Here is an 18,460-nt window from a genome sequence, read left to right as displayed (position 1 = left end):
GCTCAAAAAATGGTATTCGGACCAGCCCTACTTGCAACGTTCTAAAAGAACATTCGGAGGCAGTTTATACTACATTAAGGCAATTCTAAGTTGACATTTGTACGTGTGTACTGAAGTCTGTCAATCATCATTAGAGCGCCACCCTCAGGCTGAATAAAGCAAGGACGTTGGAACTCTGCCAAAAGTGTGTCTGATGTGTTCAGCGATAACAAAATATAAATATAGATAAAACAAAAGGTGTATCATAAACTTGCGCTAAGGTTCAGAATCTGCCCTACCCACATTTACGGCCGCTACTGAAACAGATAACGCACAAAAAGTATTCTCGTCGCTTGATAAACTTAAGATTGAGCCACTGTAGTCACTTGGACTATTTTAACGATGTATTTAACTTTTCGAGGCCGGCAAGTTTCAATCCCTGAAGAAGCCTATGGACTAGTATGGAGGAGTGATCCAGCTCTCAGATTTAATCAAAAATATCTTAATTCGTGTTCCGAAGATGAACGAAGGTCTTGCGGGGTTGGAAAAACATGAGGGTGAGTAAATACTGACAGAATTTTCATTTTTGGGTGAACTATCCCTTTAAGTTTCCTTCACGTCCAATATCCAACCGTTTCTACAAGCAGGGCTGTAAATATAGTAATCTAGCGACCCCTTGTGGACGGTTACTATTAAAACCTTTCACGCACTGAAAAAAAAATATGACTCCGGTATCAAGGCAGTAGGTTCTATAATACAGAAAATAAATAATTTACAACTATCAAATAATGCCTTTTTATTGAATGATAAACAATACAGTCTCAGGACTTAAATCTGGGCATTAGTTTGAGGCAAAAACATTAGTTTGGTACGGTATTGTAACTGACTGAATAATCCAAAAAAACAGATAAATTGTGGTAATGAGTTTCGTTGATATTTAGTTAATACTTCAATCATGTCTCCTTGAATGAGAATGGGTACAACTGCTATGTGAACTGTTCTTGCAAAAGTATTATGCATGGTATAAATTATCAGGAAGTTTTTCATTAGTCCATTTTACATGACTGATGATAGACAATTTTAATACATTTTTTTAAAAACTAAATTAGAGATGACTGCAATGTATGCATAATTGCACTTTGTAAAAAGTTAGTTTGTCAGCAAGGTTTTTCACTTCATTGTTGTTGTTTTTTTACTTCTATAAAAATAAAAAAAATGATTTAAAACTCATGAACTACGGGGAAGAAACATCTGCCATTACTTTGGTGGAAATGCACCAAAATGAACATTCACAAGAGAACATCATACAAAAATGTATAAAATCACTTCATAGCAGAGGGCCAAATGACTCTGGAATGTTACAGTATAGATTGCAATGGTGAGACGATTCTTCAGATGAAGCCAGGCTAAACTTTACCCTATGTAAAGTCAAGTGGTCTATAGGTTTAGTGTGGTCAGAGACTAACCCCACAGAGGCAGCATACATACTTCACTAGTGACATTATCTACAGTAACGGTGTATTAACAGCACAGCACAACTAACAAAACTTTAAGGGCACTACTGTGGTGTAGCAGGCCTGTTTTTCTTGACCTGCCAGTCCTTTTCTCTCAGACTCAGTTCTGCCTCTGTGAATGCTGCAGGTCCCCAGTTTGTGATTTTCTGAGGGTGCTTAGGACCTGAAAAAAAATACAATAAGATAAATAAGATATTGAAATGAATTAATTCAGCAGACACTAATCTAAATTTACTCACAAATCAGATTAAAATGAGCATAAACGGTCAACTGCATTTTTATGGCGCTAGATGATAATAATAAACTGTTAATATTATTTAAAAAAATAAACTGTTATGATTGTTGTTTATTATTGTTAATACAGACAATAATTATATCGATAATAATAGCGAATGTATTGTTGTAATTAGTTATAAAAATGACAATAATAATAATAATAATAGAAATGTTATGATGATGTGAATAAGGCTTAACCTAAAAATGATAGTAGTATGTGAAAAGATCAGGTGCTGGTAAATAAATGTTAAATAAGAGTGCTTAAATTAAAAAATAGGTCACCTGGCTGAATGAGCCGTATGAGTCCCTCATGGTGGGTCACCTTGTCTTTCCAGCTCTTTGTATTATTAGCAGCATCTGCTAGTTTCTTCATCACCTCCTGCTCAGACAAAAACATACAAACCCATCATGAGTAGCAGCAATATAAAAGAGTTGTTACATTGCACCAATTCAGCCACTAGATGGCAATCTGCACAAGAATATTTTTGAGAGCAAGAACGATCACAACTTGAGTATAATTAGCCTGCAGCTATATTATTCTAGTGTCTTACCTCATACTGCTCCAGAGCCCCATGTCTGTCCGCCTCGAGCTGCTGCAGCTGCTGCATGGCAGACTCCAAAGCGCTTTCCTTTGCCAGCCGTTCTCGTTCCAGCTCCTGCTTCTCTGCTTGTGTCTGAGAAATGGTCTGCTGTTGATACAGGTGTATCTGCTCCAGCTCTGCACGCTTGGATACCTCCTCCTCCAACAGACTGCAACAGACAGAGATGCACATGATCACATTTAAAAAACATTTAATTTTCAAATGCTATTATACTATATGTACAAGCTTTTTATATCTTTATTAGACAACCAGTAGAGAGGCAAACAGAAAAGTGGAGGGAGGAAGTGGTAAATCCTTGTCGCAAGCTCTTGCGTTACTGCTGTGCCACAAAAAAAGTATATGTTATAAACCATTTGTCATAGTGTGTTATAATAGTGTGAAATAACACTGCCAGTACCAGTTTAAAACTGTATTTGAGCAGTGTGTGGGGTAACACATTACCAGTTACGTAATCAGAATACTTGATAAAGTAAACAGTGAGTAACGCATTCAAACACATTACTTTTCAATTTACAAATAATCTGGGTTACTTTTTCAAAAAAGTAATTTAAGTTACTGTGTCTTCCCATTTATTGACTGACACCTCTCCTGTCCCCATGTTGAGAAAAATCGGGAGTAAGTGCGGATGCGTTGTTACTGTAGTTCTAGAATAAATGTGAGCATGCATTTACTCATCTGACTTGCACAAAAACAGATTCAGTATTCCTAAAACGAATAAAAATAGTGAAATACAAACTCAGAATACCTAATGACACAAATAAATGACACAAATATACAAATCTGCTTTTCTGCTGATCTTCGATGGTCCATTTCAACCATAAGCAAAAATGACGTTAAATAAACATCACATTTGTGAGAAGTAAGAAGTAAGAGTGTCGTTGTGCTATGTTCCAACCTGCCTACTTATACTACACCATGAAAGTATGTACTCTTTTTGTGAAGAAAGAATATTTACATACGTACATAAATTATGAAGAACATACTTTTGAGTGTGTAGCAAAAGGGAAGACAAGCTTTGGGACATACTATCGTGTCATTAAATTGGGTCTTTTAAAAGGCGCTCTGTCGCATAGTTACACGCATCCTGTCACTAAACTGGCCTGTCAGTTATCTTGTCACAGTTCAATTCCTTAATTTCCTACTGTATTGGAGAGAAAAGAAGTAGCATATTGATCTGCCAGTTGTGGGTCTTACATGTGGAGAACTCTCCACATGTGTTTGCTTTGCAATGCATTTAAAATTTTGCCCAAATGGATCTTTATATAAGTCCACATTGATGTTCAAGATTAATATAACACAGATAACGTTAGATAACAACCCTGCAAAGTACTGACACATGGTTACAAATGTGAAGTAAAGTAAATTTAAGATTCATTTTTATTGTACTGTATATAAACTCATGTGACCTAAAATAGACTGTATAAAGAAAGTATTTACACATTGAATTGTATAAATTTTAAACAGAATGGGCTTTGTGAGGCAAGATGTGTGACCAAATGAGGGGAATTTACACACGGGTAATAGTGCAGTTTGTGTCAGTTTGTGTGTGTTTGGGTAAAGTGATGAGCTTGCGATGGGTCAGCACAAACACAGGAAGAGAGATGGCTTTCGTGGGGTGAGACAGAGAACAGGAACTGCAGACTTGAACCGACATCATGCGTTTGTGACGCTACTGTAACTTCCCACCTTACAAGGAAATGGACGGCCCTTTGTAGGTTGCCCCATTCCAGGTGCAACATGACCTTCATGCCTCAACTGTGTGTCTATGGTATAATCATTTTTATATAAAGTTTCTTTGGAACTACTGAGTAGATCAAACTACAGCGAGAAACTAAACAAAAAGGCTTGGAAGAGACAGACTCTCTTTACTTAAGTACAGTAACTTAAGTAAAAATGCTTTGTTAGTGTCCACAACTGTAAATGACTTGTCGCCAAAATAACACAATTATTAGGTGATCTTTACCATTTAAAATGACCCGAAAACAAAGCGTCCATTTCATATGTGAAAATCTTAGTCTCCTATACAATATTTTGAATAGTATAATTAATCTTATGCTATTTTGTATGTATATCTCAAACTACAGTATATTGCTGAAATGGCTTTTGCACCAATATGGTCATAAATGGCCCTGACTATACACATATTTACCTGGCCTGTAGTTTTCTGACAGTTTCCTCATCCTGTCTGGCCTGTCTTTCGTCCTCTAGTGCTTCTTCTAAGCGGTGGTACATGCTCTCCAGCTCACGTACGCGCTGCAGATACTGCTCTAACTCACTGGACTTTTGAGCCACCTGTTCCTCCATTTGCTGCCGCACCTAAAACACACAAAAATCATTTTAAAAATCCTTTATTCTGCAGAACACATAAGAAGATATTTCAAATAATGTTTTAATTGTCGAAACACTGGACCCCATTGACTTTCATTGGACAAAAACATTTTTCAAAATATCTTTTGTGTTCCACTTCCACAGAAGAAAGTAAAGTAATTCAGGTTTGGAACCACATGATGATGACCAACTTCATTTTTAGGTGAATTCTCCCTTTTAAAAAATGCCATAAAATCTAATGTATCAGTGCAGAGAGAATTTTTTTTATGTCTGACTGCAGGTTTTATGCTTCCACATTTTCAGTTATAATAGTTGAAAGCAGAACATATGCTGCAGCGTACTTCCTGTAATAATCAAATAAGGCCCCGTGGAGCTGAAGTAATCAATGACTGTTATTGGTCAGATTAACATCTCTAGGTGCATGACATCAAAACCATAGAAGAGTGACTACTATGTCAATAGAAAGCTAGCCAAACAGTCACCAATCAGGTATACAGAGAAAACAAGTACCATTTTTTCTTTTTCCATTTCCACCCGGTAGAGATCCTGCAGCTCGTTCTGTGTCTGCAGGCGTCTGCGTTCCTCTTCTGTTGCATCGGCTGCGGCCTCCTCCAGTTTCTGTGCAACACAAAGACTTAATTTGTAAAGAAAACAGATACACGTGTTGAACTGGATTTTAAGAGTTGGCTATTAAAGCAGAAAACAAGCAACTTCTCTTCATTGGATCATAATACCACTACCCAGAATGCAAGTGGTCAGAGATGGGCAGTACCATCTGGATTAGGGCCATTGAAAGTGTATCATATGCTAACTTAAGCACCACAGGATCTTTTAGCAAACCAAACCAAACCACAGAACCAGTAAAACCGAAACATCCACACCTATAACTCTTCAGCACAATGTTGTAAAAGCCAGAATATATTTTTTTATTTCTAGTTAAATATAAGCAGCAACAATATCCTCTCTTTACACAGCTGACCACAGTCTCACCCCTCAATCACGGTCTATATGGTTGTGCTCAGATGGCAGGTCAATGTGAGATCCCAGGTGGCCGTGCTGAGTGACAGGGCAGGTATTGTTCAAGTATGAACTACTCAGGGTTTTGAACGGCCCTCTCTAGCTCTCTCCCCAGGCCCCTATTGTCCTGCCATGTATTAGAGGACAGGGGGAGAGGCACTGACACAATCAATGCTGGACTGTTCTCCATTCAGACAACAGTTCAGACACAACTGGACCAGACAATGAGAACTTGTCATCACCATAAATTAAATGATTGTTTCCAGTTAACACTGTATTTACTGTGCCACTGGTTTTCTATCAGAGAATATTTTATTGCGTGTAATATACTGTAATCAGCTGTTAGTTTTTTCTTCAGCTGAACACAAAGGAAAGTATTTTGAAGAATGTCGGTAATAACAGTTGATGGACCCAACTGACTTCCATAGTATTTTTTTCCATACTATGGAAGTCAATGGGGTCTATAAACTGTTAGGTAACCCATATTCTTTAAAATGTCTTCTTTTGTGCTCAGCAGAAGAAAAAAATTCATACAGGTTTGGAACAACTTGAGGGTCAGTAAATGATGACAGAATTTAAAATTTTCGACATTAAATGCTTAAACTATAAAAGCATGCAGGCAAATGGATAAATACCGGTACACAAAACACTGTTTAAATTTTAAACCAATAATTAATATAGAATAATTTCTATTTAAAAAGTCCTATTCACAAAACACATGTAAACAGTTTAAAACACTTAAATTTTTTTTATATATGTTTTAAAAATGTTTTATATATATATATATATATATATATATATATATATATATAAATGATGAAAAAAACTTTTGTCAAGTAAATGTTTGAATGTTTTCAAATAGTTTATAGTGGTTGTTGTGTATAGCTAGTCAAATAATCAAGTCTTAATTATTGATTTATATTTGTATGCCAAAATATTAATTTAGTATTGCTTTAGGTCTAAAAACGCAGACAAACGAAAGACAAATTCCTTTACTCCACATTACTCAACATTTAAATGCTCACCATTTAAATCTCAGTCTTGGTTGATTAGTCAATGTGCTAAATCTGTTCATGGTCATGCTTATCTTACAGATTTAAATCCACTTGCTGATGACAAAACTCATTCGGGATTAGTCTGGCTAAACCCTGATTAACCATATTAAATCACTCAACCAGAAAAGATATTTAGGATAACGAGAAATTAGATGAAAGAAGGTTAAGAGGGGTTAAATGAGACAACACTATTTCTCCAAACTCCCAATCCCCAACTCTCACACATACATACTAAACTCACTTCTTTGCTCAATCCACATCTCTCTATAGGGTGTGAAACCACACACCCGAGCTAATCTGATTTCAGCTTTCAGTACAGGCTATTTAGGCTGAAACAACTTCTCCTGACAGTTTCTGTAGAGGGTCTGAATAGGGAAGGTGGTACTTGAAATCAAAGAAAAGGGTTTCAGTGACATCAAAATTCATGAATAGCAGAGAGAGAGATTACAAAGAACCACCGTGGGTTCCTGGGGAAACATTGTTTCATGAATGGTCAGTGTGGCAACAGACAAAGTTCCTGTTTCACTCGTTAAACTGCAGTGCAGTATGTTTCACTATCTTTTAATTTTAAATGCAAAATGTTTTTGCAATTCCATACATGACTAAATACAGGTTTTTCTACAAGTCCCATAGTGGTAGTCAAATTTTCATTTTGCAAGGATTTTTTTTTTTTTTAATCACGAAGTAACAAAATCAAACATAAATGAAATTTTGAAATGAAGAAGGAACAAAACATGCAATTTCCAGTAAAAGGTCTGAGAGAAATTTGTTTGCGAGTTGCTAGAAACTCAGCAGCTGTTGTTGTAGAAATATTACAGACCTTCCTCATGGCCTCCAGCTCTCTCTGTTTGTTCTCATTGGCCATCTGCAGCTCTCTCATCCTCAGCTCCAGTTCTTCCTGCTCAGCCTGTTGTTTCTGTCGTAACTCTCGCCGTTTCTGCCGTGCCTCGTGGTGTGGAGCCGGACGTCCGACCTTCAGGAGTGTGATGCAAGTCTGAATAGCTGAGTGGGCATAAATGACAGAAATTATTCAATATTAACAAGATAACTCACAAAAAATGTAATATACTTTATTGTTAATTCACCATTGTCAGGTTAAAGAGTAAGAAAAGCTGCGTTATAGCTTCAGCTATTAGGTTTCTCTGACTAACGCAAATATGCGTGTGTACAGCTGGCCTATGAGAGGTTTGTAATCTGGGTCTAAAAGGTGTTTATTGTGAGAACTGGTGAGAATGGCACATTAGTGCGTCTGCAAACAGCGGAAAGTTTGACCAGTGTGACTGTAAGGAAAGGGTGTGCGGAAAGCCCTTATATGGAGATGGTTTGGTCGTATGTAAATGACTAACCTCGGGCACGCTGTTGCTCATTTAGAATACTCCAAATCAATCACATCAAAACGATGTTAAGAACAGATTCATGCGTGTATGAACGTGTTGTGAATTAGGCAGTGAGACGTTCTCCTGTGCGCACAAATATGAAATAATCCATGCAATTATTAGTGAATGAGACCCAATGTGACCAATCTTTTGATTGGATACTTCATATCTCACCTTGAATCCACTCTTGTTTTTTCTTCTTATCGGAGGCGCTGATTTCAAAGCTTTTGTCAGAGCACTTAACATAGAAAAGGCACTTTTTGCCCTCCTTATCGGGTAAGGACTGCAAAGGAATGCATGAGGTCATCGCAAGAAGAGGAAAAGGAAATGTGTCCATGAGAATGATGTCACCATAACAATTGCAGACAGATTTCACTTTACAGTAAAACCCAAGCTGAGATCATGTTTACAATAAATCATTGCAGAAAAATATTCTTGCCTCAACACAACAGTTTCCATCCAGTAGTATGTCTCCTTTCTTCTCAGTAAGATCTTCACTAGCATAGTATGAAATTACACCGGGCTTCAACAGGAACCACCGCTCGGTCCAGTTCTTCCTTTTGTGGCCCTTTTTCATCATGTAACCCTGTAACAGGTCAAAGGAACAGGTCAAATTGTAGTTCAGTTGACAGTTCCTTGCTGGTGGAGCCAACAACTGGAAACAACAGTGAGTCCTGCTCCTCAAATTATCTATGAGTCACTCTGTATCATTGCTACAAGTGCTAAATGGCCCAAAAAGTCTGGATACCCATGCTGACTCACATGCTCTTTTTCTTTCTAAGGCGTCTTTAACACTGAATGCACATTTCAAGCCATGTAAGTATTGCGCCCTGTTTAAAAATCAGTTTCCTATGACTTAGTTAATCTTTATCTTTCTCCTGACTGTTTTTGAACAGCTGGCCTTGGCACCAATCTCTCTCTCATTCACAGTCAAAGCAGAGAACAACACTGATGCAAGTGTGATTCGTTCACACTGCCCTCAGATCTACAAAACATACAGACATCAAAACACAGGCAACTGATATAATGGCTGATAGCCTGACGTCAGTATACTAAAGGTCATATAATTAACATTGATATTGCATTCTACACTCTGTTAAGACATTAACATTCCAGGTATGACTTACATTCTTAACCATGAGGAAATTGAATTGTAACAGGTTTGGCAACAGCCGCCAAAAGTGAAACACTGATTAAACCAAACCAGATTGTCCATGTTATTTCAAAATGACTTCATGAGCAGAACTGTCAATTATTGCATAGCAAATGCACATACTTACAGCTCATAGTTTACTTTCTGAGCAAGATGTCGACTATCCTTAAAATCTTGCTTAAATAATGGATATACACTATCATTCAAAATGATGCATTAAATTGATCAAAACTGAAAGTAAAGACACAAGATTTGAAAATCCTGGAAAAACATATCATGGTTTCCACAAAAATATTAAGCAGCGCAGCTGTTTTCAACAATAATAACAATTAGAAATGTTTATTGAGCACCAAATCAGCATATTAGAATGATTTCTGAAGGATCATATGACACTGAAGACTATGTAATGGCTGCTGCAATTTTAGCTTTGCCCATCACAGGAATAAATTATCTTTTAAAATAGAAAACATCAGTTTTAAATTGTAATAAAAATTTCAGAATATTACTGTTTTTTATTGTGTACACCAAACATATCCTTCAAAAGGGTATGAGCACAACTGTCAAACATATCCTTCAAAAGGGTAGGCAAGGCAAGGCAAGTTTATTTATATAGCACATTTCATACACAATGGTAATTCAAAGTGCTTTACATAGAAGAAATTAAAATAATCAAAATGAGCACAACTGTCTATAATATAATAATTAAATTATTTTGGGTCCAAAATTGACACCTGCCAAATAAGACGAAAATTGAATGGTAACTTTATATAAGGACTTATATAACTTTATTAGGAAAGATGGCATTATATATCAAATTAAAATATATAATACAAGATCGAATGGTGACATGATGCAAAACAAACCATTTACTAAAGAAACTTGTCTCCTAACAACTTTTACCTCAGTTAAAATTTAAAATGTTTTTCTCCATAACACCAAGTTACGGAGAAAAGCATTTGTGACAGGTGCCAGTTCCCTGAAAGATTAACCCTGGCTCATCCATTTTTGTCAAAAATATGAAGGGAAAAATCAGCCAAATAATAAAATTTTCATAGTTTGATAGCCAATTAGAAATATTTATGGCCAGCAGATTTTCTCAATTCTAAGGCCAATGGAAATTATGGCAAAAGGTACATTTTGGACCCTGTATGTATGTGTATACTGTATACAGTTTATATTATACTGGAGCCATACTCCTTCTTACCTGTTTGAGCACATCCAGAATAAGTTCCTGGAACACTTCATTAATGCCCATGGAGAGGGTCTGGCGGTCCATGCCCTTACTGAAGTGACCCATACCCACCAACTCGATCATCTCCCACACGATTAGACAGTGGTTCTTGCTGCTCAGCTGGAGCTTGTACTCTTCAAATTTTTCTTCGATCCAGCTGCCACCCATGGTATCCGTTAGCTTACGAAGGAAATACTCTATCTGAGAACAAACATAAATTATATCAATACTTTTTTAATACTTTGATGAAATATGTAGAAACGGAAAGGTTATTTTTGTGGACCTAAAAAACAAATGCACGTTTTTTAGTAAGATAATAGTTTTTCATGTGCAACATAGATTTGAGTTTTCTTTGGCACATTCAGTAATTGTATTTATATGACATAAGGAATAGTTATAAGAAAACTATAATGATACAGACATAGTTCCCTCTCTATTAAAATATCACAGATATCACAGCGACATAAAATTAAATTAAGCTGACAATTTCCTACTTACAGACTGATCACAATCATAACCAGAATGGGAGAACTTAACAGAAGTTTATAAAACAGAAGTACCAGAGAATAAACTGTATACAGTAATTTTTTATTTTTTTTTTCACATTAAAATATCATGGGTGATTAAAAATACACAGCTAATCATGAAATTAGGTTGGACAAAGGCTGTTCTCTTTCCAGGGTTCCCAAAAACATACGGGAATATTGGGGAATTATGATTTGCATGCCTGGAAGAGTCAGGAAAAATAATAAAACTTGAATTGTTGAATACAAATTATTTTTAAGCTCTAAAATATTTTGTCAGAACGCAACTGCTCTTTGTGTGAAAATTAAATAATTATTTATGAAAATCTTTCTCGAGTGATCACAAAGGACTCAAAAAGTCATGAAAATAATTGGTCAAAAGGTCTGGAAACCCTGTTTTTAGACAATTGTATGTCCATTTTCAGTATGCAGAACTCTGCATCTACATTTACTAAATAGAAATCTCATGGACATTTAGTAGCACCTTTTTCATATTGCGTACGTTTGCATCATTTTGCAAATGATTCTACCAAGCTGTCTGGTTCTTTCTTGTAACATTTTGTTTCAGAATTTAGCCTAAATATAGTCATCATTCTCACCTCCTCAGCGACCATGACCAACGGATATTTATCCTCAGACAGGAAGTTGAAAATGCACCAGATCTTAAATGCATCATCATCTGAGATAAGAAGGTGGTTTCTGTTTAGGTTTTTTCTGGCACACAGTGTCCAACACATCCTGTTAAAATCCATTCGGTCAAAGTTGTCCTGGACCTGCAGGGGGGAAAAAGTCCTCATGAGACCTTATAAAACTGAAAATGCAAAAAAAATAATGAGCAGAATAAAATGTTAAATAGGTTCAACTCAGAGCAGATTTGATGTACAGATCAGAATAAACAAAATGTCCTGAATCTGGTTTACAAGTGCAAAGAAGGCCTGAAACCTATTCAGAACACACACAACACTGCAAATAAGACATGTTTTTCCCTCAGTACTTAACTAGAGTTCCCATGGATACTTTTGGAGAATTCTGGGCACAGTTTGCAACCAGTGCCCATCTGAATAGTGCATCTGAAACATTCTGTTGGGAGAACTGCAAAACATTTTAGCAAAGCAAGCTTTGGGGCCGTTAACACGACAGCGTTTCAACTAAAAACTAAAAACCATTGTATGCGTTTTGGCTATTCATTTACATGACGACAGCATGTTGGGGGCCTGAAAACTCAAACTTTTGAAAATGTGTTACAAAGTGCAAGTTTTTGAAAACAATGCTGTTATGTAGCCACGCCCCTTTTCAGCGCTGAGCTCGTTGTCTTTTGACTTCCGGTCTGTATTTTCACAGCGATCTTGCATAGTTATGAATGAACGGCTTGTTTAAAATTTTTCACGGTCTATTTGTTAAGACATATGCTTTACAATGCTTATGTTAAACATTACAATGCTCAAGATAACTTTCGTTAACTCTACAATAAGTAAATTAACTTTACCAGCTAATTACTCATGGACAGCGATGCCATAGAAATATACAGAGCGACCGCAAAAACGGAAGTTCAAAGACAATATTCTAAAGATGGCGGCGCCCTCGTTTCTCTGGCGCATAAGGTCTATAGAGTGGTGCAGGTGTGATGTCAGAACCCTTCATTCTAATCCGGAACAGTTATTTAATGCGTTCATGACCTCAATGCTAGATTATTGTAATGCTCTACTGGGTGGGTGCCCTGCACGCTTAAAAAAAAAAAACTCCAGTTATTCCTGAACGCTGCAGCTAGAGTTCTTACTAGAACCAGGAAGTATGACCACACTAGCCAAGTTGTGTCAAAACGGCATTGGCTCCCTATAACACATCTCATTCATTTTAGAATCTTGCTAATTACTTACAAAGCACTGGTTTAGCTCAGTACTTGACCAAGCTCTTAACGCATTATAGTCCTTCACGTCTATTGCGATCTCAAAATTCCGGTTGAGAATACCTAGAATATCAAAATCAACTGCAAGCGGTAGATCCTTTTTTCTATTTAGCACCCAAACTCTGGAATAGTCTTCCTAGCCTTGATCAGGAAGCAGACACACTCTGTCAGTGTAAATCTAAACTAAAAACACATCTCTTTACCATAGCATTAACATAACACATGATCAATTTTATTATTCAAATCAGTTAAATTATTGTTAGGCTGCACAAATTAGGTCAGCCGGAATAGGGAACAATTCCTATAACACCCGATGTACTCGTTACATCGTAAGATGAATGGCATCTACGCTAATACTAGTCTGTAGGTCTCATCCTTATCCCAAGCTGATGGAGTTTGGGTTGTTTGGCACTGTCGCCTCTGGCTTGCTTAGTCGGGGACACGCTGTTGTATGAGAACTGATCTGAGCTGGAGAATGACATAATATTTTGCAGAACTGCTTCATAGATGAAATGAACTAATTTATTAATTGATGATCTTTACAACGGAACTGAATCAACGCTGAACTGACTTCAACTGAACAACAGATGCAATTAATAATTTCTGTTATCACGGTTAACTTATTTTGAAATAATCTGTATTGTATAAAGTGCTATATCATTAAAGGTGACTTTACTTGAATTTTTGTTCTACAACGCACAATGCACACACTCACACCCCAAGCTGTCAGTTACTCTCAGTAATTACTTATTAAAAACGTATGTTTTAAAAAATGAACATAACTGCTTCAAATGCGTCTTTTCGCTATGTGTGTGTGTAATTTATGCTGTATAACACAATGTCAAGGTATGGTCAAGGTATGTTTACAAAACGTCTTTATTTTACACAAAAAAAAACACAAAAAACCCCATTATAAAACCCCAGAGGAAAACTTCGAAGGAACCAGCGGCGAATTAGACGTCCACGTTCTGACGTCATACCTGCACCACTCTATTGTCTCTGTGACATGTAAACTACAAAAACACAAATTTGTAAAAACGGTGACGTCATGTCCTAAAAAACCCTGACAAACCTAATTAAACAAAAGTAGTTATGCCTTTAGATCAGGGATGGGCAACTCCGGTCCTCGAGGGCCACTGTCCTGCAGAGTTTAGCTCCAACCCTGACATAAATTATTTTTTAGTAATCCTGAAAACATTGATTAGCTTGTTCAGGTGTGTTTAATTAGGGTTGGAGCTAAACTCTGCAGGACAGTGGCCCTCGAGGACCGGAGTTGCCCATCCCTGCTTTAGATGATTCAAATTATAAATTTGAATTTATTCTAATTAAAGTACTAAATGTGTATTGAACACAAGTCTGACAAAAGCTAATTAAAGCTAGTCTACTCTGGAACATAATACAGTCATTATTCAATATAAACCTACAACATATTAATAAAACCTATATACATTATTGACAAAGAATAAGAAAAGATAAAATACAAATAATGAAAAAGAAATACCCAGGGGTGCGTTAGCCAACTTTGGTTGCAGGTTCCATTGAACTCTATTGGTAACGACGTAACTTGAGACCACAGTTGGCTTTGGGAAACCCCAGGTCAGCAGCACAATAACAGCTCAACAAATATCTACACAATTTTAGCAGCTGTTGTCCGCAAATGTTGCATGTTTTTTAAAATACATTTTGTGTAAAGGGATTATCTTTTTAGCTCCAAAGGAAGACAAAAAAAGAAAAATCACATTTCAATCCCTTTAGCAGAATGGATAAAAAAATCAGCCCAGCAAATATGCAAAATACACAACTTGAGACTACAGTTGATTGAGGCATGCTGGACTTCCAATCATGTCTAAATTAAGATCTAATCATGAATTCATACATTAAAACCAAACGACAAGAAGATGCTGAACTGCTGACCTATTATAGCCCTACTATTTAGACTCGAGACCTTGTGGAGTAATGTTTGCAACAAAAGAGACCAGACAACTCCCATTAAACACTGTAATCCACTGTAAACTCAAGCGCAATCTCAGTTGTACTGGTGTAAGTCTGTTTGTTTTGAAATGGCAGCTCCTCTTTACTAATATATGTGCCAGATTTGATCCCTCTCTTACACGCACACCTCCCATCGCGCCCCTGCTTTCTCCGGGAGCCTCACAATAGGGGCCTTGTGGAGACCTGAGAGGCCAGTGGAGCCTCTGTTCTTCTCCAGATGAAGCTGTTCATTTGTATTCAGTGGAGCTTGGGCTCCATCACATTCATAAATGGACTTTATCACGCCTGTGAATAACTTCTTTATGGTTTCTCTGACTGTATAAAGTGTTTGGGATGAGCAAGACAGCTACAGCTGAAAACTAGTAAATGCAATAAGTTCTTTGAGTGAATATTTCTAACTATAGAAGATTTACATGTATATTTGACCTGTAATAATGGGACAAACTGAATATTGTGAGCTAGAAGTTCACACAACAGTGTCAAAACTTCAACAACTATGTCAACAACTTTAATAAAACAAAGTAGTAAGGAATAAAAACCAATTGCACGTACATGATCTCACTTTACACAGCTACTGGAATGGACATAAAGTATTCATTTTACTTCAAAGTATTTTATTATGTGAGGTAAAAGACAGAGTAATATGAAATAGCCTACATTAAACTAGCACATGTAGAAAATCATTTGCCTGGGACAATGGTCAATGATACACTTTAGTGGATCTCCAAGGCTGCATTTCATAATTACAGTAGTAATAATAATAATTAAAAAAAAAACATATTGTGAAAACATAAGGATTTAAAATGGCTGTGGTCTATTTTAATATTAACAGTTGTTCTGGTTAATATTGCATGTGAATAAGAAAGTTCAAAAGCATTTATTTGTAACAATCTTGACTGTCACTTTTTAAAATCAATATAAATCATTATTGCTGAAAAAAAGTTAAATTTTATTAATTAATATTACTAAAAACTTTTGAAAGGTAGCATATGTTTCCTGTCATTTGGAACAGTTTTTGAGCATCATCTAACTATGATCTCAAGTAGAACATAGCTGAGAAACAAACACGTTTTGAACTCTAAACATATTGTGGCCAAAGCATGTTATACTGGAGTACAACCGCACTACGTATTTGAAGAAGTGGGTCACATAGCACTAGCCCGTTTTGATATAGCATAAATCTATTTTGGTCTTGTGCTGGTTTGCGCTCTTTTGTTCCTCATTTGACATCAGAGCATTTTACAGACAATGCATTTCTGGAATCAAAAGAGCTGAAAGTCTATGAAAGATGTGGGGCATAATTTACCCCAAAAAACCCCACACACAATCATAAATAGTCTTGCAATGAGAATTAAGATGTGTGACTAAGCTGTCTGTGTACTGGCAGAAGGCCATGACTGTATGTGTAGTAGGTGAATGTATGAGTGTAAAACTAAGTGGAGCACTGTAACTTGTTTTCTCCCACTGACCACAAGTTAAATTACTTGGCTGAGACACAAAATGGAATGCAGTGAAAGGGGAAAGGCGGGTCTCTTTGCAGCAGGGTGGAGTGAGTGTTTGGTCAGTCATACAACTATACAATTAGAGGCAGAAGTGTGACCAGAGAAAGCTGGCAATACGTGGCTAGTGATGTAAATGCCCCAAAGTTTGTTAAACATGAGACCTCAGACAAACATAAAATAGGCAAAGGGTATAATTTGCCTTTCCACTGTAGGAGTTTTAGGCATTAAAATCCAATGTTGCTTATGATACCTTTTTCAACAACAAATCATGCCTAAACACCAGCATTAAACTACTTTGTGGTGCATTGAGAAATCTCTTCCCTCCTTCTGTTTCCTTTTGCACAAGAAAATGAGAAATTACAAAGAAAGCAATTCTTACATGTTACTTTCAACATCATTTTTCTTGCAAATTGAAACACAAATGGTCATGCTTGAATGCCTTTCATTACTTAATCTATCATTTACTTTACATAGATCTAAATGCACTAGTTGTTCTAGTCAAATTGAGGTAAGTGTTCCATGAAGATGAAAACTTTTCACATAAGAAAATGAACATCCATAAAAGAATTACAGCATTTATGATAAAGTGCATGGCTCAGCATGAAAAACCGCAAGTTGTTTGTAATAAGAATTGCCCTGAAAAGCATTATTTATCAGTACAGTCAACATATATTTTATCTAGAGAAAAACTAAGATCTAAAATGTCCACATGTTGGAACTCCAGACATTTTTGTCGCAAGATCATTTTTCCACTCAGTGATGGCCCACAATCCTCAAAACTTTGGACAATGAAAGAAGTGCTCACCTTGTCCAGAATGAATCTGTTCAGGTAGGGCATGTATCCCTGATTGGAAACAGGACCTTCATCATCATCTCTAAAGTGTTCCTCTAGAGCTACAGGATCATGAGGGATCTTCATCACTGTGCAGAGGTTATGGGAAAGCACCTGCAAGGCACCACTGAGATTAACACCAAAACATATCAAATAAGAATTAAATTATGGAAATTCATATTTAATAATAGTTATCTAAATCAGTGCTTACACACTTATGAAGTAGGCCTAGTGGGGTTTTTTAACCGCATTCATTGTAGCACTCATGTTGTGTCTTTTTTGGGAGAACCTTTTCATGTGTTGGACAAAATGTTGATATAATTACCTTAATTAATTTGTATAACTCTAACATTTCATCTGAATTTTTTTAAATATTCGATAGTTTTAGAAGTCTGTAACAAAGTCAATGTTTTGGGAGCGATTAGAAAATAACAAAAAGTGTTTAAATAGCCAGGCTGCATTTGTATATTATCTAATACGTCATCTGTAACACACAGCAATAAAGTCAGACCTCAGAAACAACACTCTCTGTCCAAGAGTAGGCTAACGTACTTTATTACGTTGTGAAGTTTTGAAACAAACTAGAGTTTTAAATTCTACAGAAAACGTCACATGAAACATTGTTACATTTACAGTCAGTGCGCCTATAATTCACGAGTCCTTAAACACTAAGAATTTCCCGCAATGAGCCATTGAAACAACGGTTACACTCCAGTGACCAAACTTCAGAGAACAAGACCGTTAATTCAAAGGCAAAACAAACCTTTAACTGTGACTTGGACACTTTCCCACTTTTATCCACATCCAGGGCTGTGAATGCATGCCATATTGACTTCAGAAGTTCGTCCCTTAGTCCCATTTTCAGATGTAGTGTTTCCCGACTACTGTCTGGCGTCGCTCTTGATGTGAACTGTTTTCTCATGAGGTTTTACAATAGAGCGGTCACATGACATAACCCTAACATGAACTAGAACTTCACAACTCGTAGTTAGAGCACCACTCAGCGATGAGCGCGTGCTGCTGAAAGACTTGCCAGGAATTCATGACATCAATAGTCATTAGCCAGGGTGATAATTATGAACCTCACAATTTTTTTTGCATGTTTCGACGACATTTCCAAACATTTTAGTACCCGCAAAATGCGATAGACTCACGAAAGGCAGTTGGGTTCGC

General features: G+C 36.6%; 1 protein-coding gene across 1 annotated transcript; it reads right to left on the bottom strand.

Moving 5' to 3' along the window:
• Window positions 1-760: 760 nt before the first annotated feature.
• Window positions 761-18,430, bottom strand: swap70b (switching B cell complex subunit SWAP70b). The gene is made up of 12 exons (XM_077193441.1): window positions 18,051-18,430; window positions 17,261-17,401; window positions 11,655-11,828; window positions 10,505-10,732; window positions 8,587-8,733; window positions 8,322-8,430; window positions 7,592-7,773; window positions 5,210-5,317; window positions 4,521-4,687; window positions 2,321-2,519; window positions 2,052-2,148; window positions 761-1,656 (listed from the first exon to the last, which is right to left on the bottom strand). Exons 1-12 carry the CDS (start codon window positions 18,207-18,209, stop codon window positions 1,538-1,540), a joined length of 1,830 nt encoding a protein of 609 aa, XP_077049556.1. The 5' UTR covers window positions 18,210-18,430; the 3' UTR covers window positions 761-1,537.
• Window positions 18,431-18,460: the final 30 nt, after the last annotated feature.

Source organism: Siphateles boraxobius, unplaced genomic scaffold (assembly GCF_051911475.1).
Source record: "Siphateles boraxobius isolate OS27281-9 unplaced genomic scaffold, OSU_SipBor_1 31, whole genome shotgun sequence".
Classification (NCBI taxonomy): Eukaryota; Metazoa; Chordata; class Actinopteri; order Cypriniformes; family Leuciscidae; genus Siphateles; species Siphateles boraxobius.
This window is presented reverse-complemented; position numbering and strand designations above follow the sequence as displayed.